A 10,152-nucleotide genomic window follows, 5' to 3' on the forward strand; every position below is an offset into this window, starting at 1 on the left:
AAATTTTAATAAAGGCCAATTTTTCTGTTTTTTTCTTTAAATGCTTATAGTTTAGGTGTTCTATTTAAGAATCCATTGCCTGATTTACTTTGATGTATTTTGAGTTAATTTCTTTATATGGTGTGAGGTGGGGGTTCACCTTCATTCTATTGCATGTGGAAAACTAGTCTTCCCAGCATCATTTGTTGAAGAGTCTGTGTTTTTGTTTTTTTTCTAAAATATTGTCTTGGCATACCTGTTGAAATTACTTGATTGTAAGTGTATGGGTTTATTTCTGGACATTCAATTGTATTTCATTAATCTATGTCTGTCCTTATGCCTATACCACACATTCTTGATTACTGTAGCTTTGTAGGAAGTTTTGAAATCAGTAAGATTGGGTCCTCCAACTTTGTTTTTCATTTTCAAGATTGCTTTGATTATTCAGAATCAATTGCAATTTTATATACATTTTAAGGGTAGCTTTTCCCTTTCTGCAAAAAAAAAAGAGGCTATTGGTACTTAGATAAGAGTATTTTAAATCTGTATATTGCTTAGGGTAGTATTGCCACCTTTAACAATATTAAGTGAACACAAAATATCTTTCCATTTATTTATATCTTCTTTAATTCCATTCAGGGATTTTTTTGGTTAATCTTCAGTTACAAGTCCTGTACATTTTTTGGTTAAATTTATTTCTAAGTATTTTCTGGCTCTTGATGCTACTTAAATGACTTTGTTTCTTAATTTAATTTAAAAACTGTTCATTGCTAGTTTGTAGAAATACAACCGATTTTTGTGTGTTGAACTTGTATCTTGCAACCTTGCTGAATTTGAAAACTGGCTCTACCAGATTTTTTTTTTTTTTGTAGATTCTTTAGGATTTTCTATATATAAGATCATGTCATCTGAAAATAGAGATAGTTTAATTTCTTTTCCAGTTTGGATGCCTTTTACTTCATATTCTGCCTAAATCTCCTGCTACAACCTCCCATACAATATTGAATCAAAGTATGAGGGTGAGCATTCTTGTCTTGTTCATGTTGGGGTGGGGGGGGGGGGAGGGAAGCATCCAGTCTCTCACCATTAAGTATGATGTTAGCTATGGGTTTTTTTTTTTAGATTCCCTTTATGAGGTTGAGGAAGTTCCCTTTTATTACTTATTTCTTGAGTGTTTTTATCTTGAAATGGTGTTGGAATTTGTCAAATGCTTTTTCTGTGTCTGTTGAGATGATCATATGGTTTTTGTTTTTTATACTATTAATATGGTGTATTACATTAATTGGTATTTAAATGTTGTGCTGACTTTGCATTCCTGGAATAAATCCCACTTGGTTATGGTGTATTATGCTTTTTATATGTTGCTGAATTTGGTTTGTTAGTTTATTGTTGAAATGTTTGCACCTATATTCAATAGAGAGATTGGTCTGTAGTTTTCTTATCATATGTTTGATTTGGTATTAGGGTAGTAGTAGTTTCATAGAATGAGTTGGGAGGTCTTTCCTCCTCTTCTATTTTTGGTGAGAGCTTTTGACATATTGGTCTTAACTCTTTAAATGTTTGGTAGAAGGTCCCAGTGAAGCCATCTGTTCCAGGACTTTTTTTTGTGGGACATTCTTTGTTTATGACTTGGATCTCTTGATATAAGTCTATTAAAATTGTCTATTTCTTTTTGGATCCATTTTGGTAGTTAATCTCTTTATAGAATTTGTCCATTTAATCTACCATGTTCATATCTACCTACTACAATTGCAGACACTAAATTGGTGGTTAAAAATATTTGAAAAGTAAAGAAGTTTGATTTATCTTGCATTAGAAGGCAAATATTTCATTTTTTTACCTGAAGTAGCCTAGAAGAATCGAATGTCATCTTGATAATAAGGAATTTGATAGCTAAATCTTTAAGTATGCAAAGTAGAAATAGAAAATATACCTAAATAGTATGGCTTAAGAGGAAAATTCAAAAATGGTTAAATATTTGCCTTTGGGTTTATGAATTCAAAGTGAAACTAGTCTATTAATGAATAAAACATTTTCTCCTTAATAATATTATACAACTTAAAAAAATTACTGATAGGATACCAAGGAAATGAATTCTAGATTGTACCCCTTTCTGAGCAATTAATGTTCCCTGAATTAGTTTTGTTCCTCCTCTCTCTTTCTATAGAAAACTAAGCAAAATAAATGATGTGTTATAAAGCAGTTCCTCTCAAAATCCAAACTGATAGCAACAATGTTAATAATAGTCCTTTTTCTAGCAAAAGGAAAATATTAAGGTAATTAAAATGACAATAAATATTTAAAATGTAGAAACCTTTTTATATCTTTCTTGTTTGTTTGTTTTCTTAATACTCACCAAAAATATTTTTCCCATTGCTTTCCAGAAAAAGTGTACCCATAAGGGAGGGAGGGATGGAGGGAGAGAGAGAGAGAGAGAGAGAGAGAGAGAGAGAGACATCCATATAAGACACATCAACTAGTTATTTCCTACACATGCCCCAACCAAGGGGTAGGAAGTAAACCTGCAACACAGGTACATGTCCTTGACCAGAAATTGAACTGGAAACCCTTTGGTGCATGGACTGATGTTCTAACTACTGAGAAACACAGGCCTTTTTATATCTTTATTTTTATTTATTTTAGGCAAATTATTTTACCCTCATATATATGTATGTTTGTTCTTTGGAGGGTACCTCACTGTTTCTTCTCTCTCTCCCTCTCTTTCTCTTTCTCTTTATCTCTCTCTCCCTGTTTGCCTTAAGATAGTGTATTCATTTCAGCCCAGTTAGTTAAGAACTTCAGTATATTTAAGTGAGATCAATCACCATTTTTCTTCTTTCTCTGTCTCTATCTTGTCCTCAATTAGTCTTTGTTCAATATATAATTATTTAGTACTAGTAGCCCAGTGCACAAAATTCGTGCACTGGGGTAGGGGGGGGAGAAGGGGCCCCTCAGTCTGGCCTTCACCCTCTCCAATCTGAGACCCCTCAGGGAATGTCCAACTACCTGTTTGTGCCCACACTTTTAACAAATAACAGCTCCATTGTTGTTCCTTTCTTATGCTTAAAACCATTGGAATTAGTAGGTATTCAAAGTGTGTATACATTTTGGGGGGACACCCTGTATATCTCTAGTCAGTGTTGAAAGAAAACAAAAGCAGATTTGGAACCCCTAGACAGGGAACCTTGCTCATTCCCCACATGTCTCCCCACTTCACTTTCCACCTTCATGGGCAGCAGGAGAATCAATGTTTTCTCTCATTACTTCGGAAAAGCACGTCCTGTCACCTGTTGCCTGGCAGGAGTGCGCTAGGCCCCAAGCAAGCAAGGCTCAGTCAGGGCAGCCTTCATTCATGGGTGCTGGCACCCAAAGTGCACATTCCTCCTCTAGTCACCCCGACTATCCCACTGTTTCACTGAGAGGACGGAATTCCTCTCTGCCTCTGGGCTCTTGATCTTGAAGGCTGACCGAAGGCACCTCAGAGAGGGCCGCCCGCGCCCACCAGGTGTGTCTGTCTGCACCTGCTCCTGCCTCAGCACCTGCATTAACCCCCCAGAGGTGATCTCGTAGCTGCACTGGCCTCCATGGGAACAGGGCATCACCACTCCGCCCTCTCACTGTCATCTCACAGGCGCCCACTCTCAGCACCCAGAACACCCAGACACTCTCCAAAAGACGTGAGCGCATCAGAGGGGATGTATGCACATCCTGTGGGGGTGTTAGGCATGCCGGGTTGATGGAAGTGCGGTGGAGAGGCGGGGGGAACTTGTGCACACCTTGGTTTGCAACTGCTGCAGGCGTGGGAGGGTGACAGTGTGCTGGGGGATGTTCGCACACCAGGGGGGTATGTGCACACTGGAAGCCTCTGGCTTTGCAGATCCGCAAACCCCCATGGTGCGGCCAGGAGGACATCAGTCTGGCCCGCCACGGTGGCTGTCCCTGCGATCCTGCACCTTCTGGGCCAGGAGGCGGATCTTGCGCAGTCACTCCTGGGCGCTGAAGGCTGCCTCCCCTCCGTGAAGGGTCATGGATCTGAGTCCCTGGACCGTGCACAGCCTCAAGCGCTGCCCCCTGACGGGCAGGGTCACAGATCCGTGTCTTGGTCCCGTGGACAGCCTCAAGCACTGACCCCCACCCGGCAGGGTCACAGATCTGGGTCCCGGGACAGCGGACAGCCTCAAGCACTGCCCCCCGCCCAGCAGGGTCACAGATTCGGGTCCCAGACCGCAGACAGCCTTGCCTGCTGCCGCCTGCCTTCAGTATGCAAATTAGCTGCCATCTTGTTGCTTCAGGGTGGGGGTCCCCACTGGGGGTGCCTGGCCAGTCTGGGTGAGGGGCTGAGGGCTGTTTTCAGGCTGGCGGGTGACTGAAGCTCCAAACCTCTCCTTTTTTTCTTTTTTTTTTATTCTGGCATTTATTTACCTTCTATGCCTGTCACTGGAGCTGAGAGCTGGCTTCTCTCTGAGGCTCGGCTGCTAAAGCAGGTTTCTGGCCTTTGTTTACCTTCTGTATTCGAAACAATGTTGCGGTCTTGCTGGCTGAAGCCTGGCTGACTGAAAACAGGTTTCTGGGGTTCTGTTTAGCTTCTATATTTGTTACAATGTTTTAAACTGCAAGCTCAGAGGCCGGCAAGGCAGGCGGGGAACGTTGGAGTCCTCTGTCACTGAAGCAAGCAAGCCTCCCTGTTCGCTTCAAGCTGCCTGGCTGCCGGCAGCCATCTTGGCTGGCAGTTAATTTGCATATCTCACTAATTAGCCAATGGGAAGGGTAGTGGCCATATGGCTAATTACCATGTTTCTCTTTTATTAGATAGGATTGAAAAACAATATCTGACTCTACCAGGAATTTTATTGCATAGATTGTACATCATTTCTCCTCTTACTTGGGTATAGCCAGGCATTTTTTTTTTCAATGTTAAATGAAAGAGGGAGAGAGAGAGAGAGAGAGGAAGAGAGAGGGGATAATTTGGCTTAAATGACATGTAATAAACTTGGCTTAAATGCCACATAATCAAATTACCAGATTATTGGCTGTATACTCTAATCTATATGACTTGAGGTAGAAAATCAAGTGTTCTTACCTATGTCTATGGGAGCATACCCTGAATTCATATAACAGCAAGAAACTCACAGGGGCTGAAGCATCATTGCAAATGGGGAAGTAGAGATGAGGCTTTTTAGGTGCCCTAACAAGGAGTTCAGATTTTGACTCTCTAGGAGATGGAGACCCATTGGCGGATTTTGATGGGGCATGGTCATTTGCAGGGAACTGTCCTTCTTGGACTCTGTGGAGGTGGCTTTGATCACGCAAGTCTTACCTTCTAAAGGAGGACACTCTCAATCTCATATTGGAGTTTTGGGAAGTATTGGTGCTATTTGTTGGTCACAGGGTCATTTGGCAAAACTTTTCTATCCAAACCTAAAAATTAAAGTTATTCCAATGAGAATCTCAAGCATAGTCTAGGTCATGTTACATAAACCATGTTGGACTTTTAAAAATGAAATGTCCTATTTTTTGGCTAATAAAAACAAGCTTATGACTGCTCTCTGATAATTCTTGGCAATACAACATCTTTTTATTGTTTTTGCTTCTAGTACCTTTATATTAAAATTTCTCTTTTTAGAATGGTTCATAGGAAGGGGCAGCATTTAATGTGTTTTATCTTTTGCATCCTATAATGTAATAAAGAACTGTCTGTATTTCCCAGAGCTTTTTCATTTCATTTTTATGACACTTTTTTTCATGGGTAGGTATTGCTCTCCTGATTTTAAAATTAAAGAAGCTGATTCCCGTGTTAAGCAATTCAACCTTTCTTACAGACATAGCAGAGCTAGAATTTGAGGTCACGTCTGTCCAGCTTCAAAGTCCTTTCTTTTCCATATATCACCCTCCCTCTTGGGCAGCATTTCTCTAATTGCAATGCCACTTTTCTTCTGTGCATTCCTTCACTGAGCGTTTTCTTCACGTGGGCTGGAGGCATTGGGTGAATTAGAAATCTGCCTATCTCTGGGTTAGGATAACTCAGCCTGTTTCATTCTTTAGGCCATGCAGCCCCTTGTTTCCTCCATCACAACAGGCTAAGAGTTGCCAGAGGAGCTCTGCTTGCACACAATTGGCAGCCAGGAGAGGGGCAGCTGCTGCCCTCTTCAGATAATCTCTCTATTTAAAGTTCAAAGTGACCCTGGAAAACAGTAACAAGTAAGCCTGGCGCTGATCAGCCCACCCAACGACAGGAAGAATGGCTGAAAAAGGTAAGATTTCAGCGTCAGGCTGTCTTGGCAAAAAAAAAAAGACCCAGGCTCCCTGGCTTATTTTGCTTCCCGGTATCTGGTGTTACTCGGTTATTCTGATGAATGTGGTATATCTGCTAAAAGAGCATTAACCATGTATGTTAGTGTGGCCAAAAAGCGTGCATTCGATGTGCAGCGTATGGACCATGTCTATATATTCGTGGACAATTCTGAAAGGATTAAACAAATTTAAAAGCTGAATTTGTTCACACTTGTTTTGAAAGATGAGTTAGAAGTCAGCTATTCTCCAGGGTGGTACTAGATTTGAGGGATTAGATTGCGGTATTGTGGCATGCTGGACCAGAATTAAGGGCATTTGAATTCTGTGTCAGAGCTGCTACGAATGGCCTGCGAGTTTGAGGAAGTACCTCAATCTCTCTGAGCCTGTTTTCTAACTCTAAAATTAAAATAAATAAAATGGGCTTAGTCATCTCTCATATGCTGTGCATCTGAAATTTTTTTCCTGGTTTTTAAATATTTTTTATATTTAAGAAAGATGATTAAGGCTGATATTGAATATGCTGTGTCCAAGAAATAGTTTCTAAATGCCTACAGGAATTCTTACTTTTAGTCCTGACAGTTTCATGAAATATGCAGTATTATCATCATTCCAATTTTACAGATAAGGAAGCAGAGACAGCAAAATTTTGTAACTTGCCTGCAACCATGCACGTAGAGAGTGATGGCATCATGTTTTGAACTTGGACAGTCTTGTTCCAGGGCACTGTGACCTTAAGAATTCTTCCAGATGTAACTGCTTGGGCATGCTCAGGCCTGGACAGAGAAAGAAGCATTTTGAAGTTGGTCTTCATATTTTAAAAAAGGTTTTGTGCTGATTTGTGCTATGTTGAGTTCCTGTACTCCTACTTCAGAGCAATGGGACAGATTTTTGGTAAAACTTAACATATTAGTGTTAAAGAACAAAAATGCAGTTATAGTTTGAATGTCAAAAGGCACAATCAATTGTATTGGTTTACAAGGAATTATAAATAATTAAGGCTTTATAATATGTACATTTTAGAATTATATTAAAATATCCCTATATAAAACAGTTATAATTCTCAATTAAAATATTAATATTCACTTTTAAGTTCTTTGAAATTGGGAGAAATACTAAATCACGTATATGAACAGCTCAAAAAAAGTACTATTATGTACTTCCACTGTAATGGCATCTTAATTCATAAAAGGCTTTCATTCAAATAAGAGTAAAGGGTATGTCTTAATGTTCACTTTATCCTTAAAGCAATACCACATGGCAGATAAAGAGAAGGGTTTTTCATTCAGTGGTTAATGCTTTGTTCAAGGTCACAGGAAGGTGGAGAAGCAAGGAAAACCTAATTAATTTTTGAGAATTAAGAAAGACTCCAACATTTCTGGAAACATAGATTTAAATGATTAATATTTATTTTAACTTCCGAAAGTTTGCTTTAATGAGAATATCTTTTAATTTTAGACGTGTCTTTAGAAGTTTCCAGATGATTGTATTTTAATAGTATTTTTAAAACTCCACACTTTAAAGTAATGAAAATTATAAAGTGAAGAAATGCAATTGCTAAGATTATGCATCCTCTTTGTTAGCCGATGGCATACGATCTAATTGTGCTTTTCAATTAAGAATATATGAGTCCTTAACCCAAAACATTAATTTTACATGATATCTTTCTGTGCGTTTTTTAATTCTATTGTGTGATATGTGTGTGTTTGAAAGAATAAGATTGAGATGCAGTGAATATTATTTTAAAAATATATTTTAAAAGTTGTTTTTTATTGGTCAGGGTACAAACAGCAGACACAGGAGGAGTCATTATACTCATGTCTTTTATGTGTGTGTTGGTCCAGTGTTGGTTGCTATATTGAACAATTTTTTTAAAAAAGTCCTGAATTTCTCTTCTCTAGTCAAGAATGATCATATATCTCTAGCTGGTTTGGCTCAGTGGATAGAGTGTTGGCCTGAGGACCGAAGGTCCCGGTTTCGATTCTGATCAAGGGCATGTAACTCGGTTGCAGACATCTCCCCAGCCCAGGCCCTTGTAGGGACTCATGCAGGAGGCAACCAAATGATGTGTTTTTCTCACATCAGTGTTTCTCTGTCTTTCCCTCTCTCTTCCACTCTCTATAAAAATCAATGGAAAAATATCCTGGGTGAAGATTAAAAAAAGAATGATCATATAAAATACAGTGCTTTCCCCCCTATGATATTTTAGAGTAAAGTTAGCCATCAAGGCCAAGAACAATTTCAATACCTTTCCCTATGTTGTGATTATTATTTAGTTTAGTAGGAATTACGTCAGAGTCATTGTCAATTGTTTGTATGTAAACAGCTGCTCTTTGTGTTATTGCACACATACATGAATGTGTGCTGTCTTCACTACACATACACAGTGGGTAGAGTTTACAAAGCCTTTGCGTGTATTCAAATTCATCTGATCCTCGAAACAACTTCAGGGGATAGATATCACATGTTTCATTATCCATATTTTACAAATAGGGAAGTTCAAGCTCAGAGTGGCCCAAGGTCACATAACTGTAAAAGGAAGACCTATGATGTGAACACAGGCCTTCTATTCCAAATTCCCAGCTGAGTCCCATGTACCTTTTGTAGAAAAAACACTGATAGTCATGTATGGGTATGACTAGAGAGTGTATTTACTCCTTTGTTATCACCAGATCCCTCTTATTCTCTTGTTTCAGGAGATAAAATGCCCCAATGACCTACCAAATCTGTTCTGTTTTGTTTATTTTTAAACAGAATCTACATCATCACGCATTCTGGTCCCTATTCTTCTCTTGATTGCCTGGATTGTGGGCTGCATTGTAATGGTTTACATTACCTTCTTTTAGAAAGGTAAAGTTTTCAATGATTGAATATGTTCATTCATAAAGGGCATACATTAGTCTGGAAATACTCTTTTCTGCTTTACTAACAAATCATTTTACCATGCAGGCAAGACGACTTCAGACTGATGCCATTTAGAAGAATGAAGACAAGTGTGAACATGACAGATTATTAAATATGTCTCATGTAGACAACTGCAATGTTTGACACTACTTCATAAACTTGGATTTGTAAACTGATATTTTAATGTACATAAATGTCTCTTTGGGAACGTGTTTAAAATCTTGGGTACAAATAAGAACTGTAAGAAAGTATGGATGAAGTTTTCTATAACCTGGGAGTAGGAAAAACACTCTTACTTATGACTAAATGCATAAGCAATAGGAAAACGTTTGGTAGCTTAAACTACAATTGAAATATTTTTGCCCCCCGCCCCCCCCCCAAAAAAAAATAGAAAAAAATGAGCTAGAGACAAGAAGGAATAGTTTACGGAAAACAGAATGTAAATGTAAACTTCGTCCTTAACCTCTTGCTCATAACAAAAGAACTGTAATTAAAACTGCACTGAAGACCCATTGCTCACCTATCAGGTGGGGGAAAATAAAGACAATATATGTGTTGGTCAGGCTGTGCAGAAAGAAGCAATCTCATATATTGTCTTTAGGAATTCAAAAATAGTACAACATTTTAAGGGTTGTTTGGTATCAGTATCTACTAAAATTACATATGTATTTACCTTTTGCCCAAACTATTCCTCTTCTAAAAATATTGCAATTTCCATAGATATGCTGGTAAGAATACAAAACAGCATATATACAATTCTATTCACTATGGCATAATTTGTTATAGCAAAAATCTAGAAATAAGCCAAATGTCCATTAATAGGGGACTGACTGAGAAAACTGTGCTCTATTTACAAAATGTAGTACTTAACACAGCTGTGAAAAGGAATAAAGAAAGTCTCTATCAACTGATGTGATGTCATCTCCAGGTCAACATGTTAAGTGAAAAAAAAAACAAAAAACAGGTACAGAACAGTGTGTG

General features: G+C 38.5%; 1 protein-coding gene across 1 annotated transcript; it reads left to right on the forward strand.

Moving 5' to 3' along the window:
* Window positions 1-6,115: 6,115 nt before the first annotated feature.
* STRIT1 (small transmembrane regulator of ion transport 1) lies at window positions 6,116-9,347 on the forward strand. The gene is made up of 3 exons (XM_070406942.1): window positions 6,116-6,230; window positions 9,022-9,117; window positions 9,217-9,347. The coding sequence occupies exons 1-2, from the start codon at window positions 6,218-6,220 to the stop codon at window positions 9,111-9,113; spliced, it is 105 nt and encodes a 34-aa protein (XP_070263043.1). The 5' UTR covers window positions 6,116-6,217; the 3' UTR covers window positions 9,114-9,117; window positions 9,217-9,347.
* The last annotated feature ends 805 nt before the right edge of the window (window positions 9,348-10,152 follow it).

This window comes from Myotis yumanensis, unplaced genomic scaffold (genome assembly GCF_028538775.1).
Source record: "Myotis yumanensis isolate MYYU_CA2020_CCGP unplaced genomic scaffold, mMyoYum1.0.hap1 SCAF_2, whole genome shotgun sequence".
NCBI classification, from domain to species: Eukaryota; Metazoa; Chordata; class Mammalia; order Chiroptera; family Vespertilionidae; genus Myotis; species Myotis yumanensis.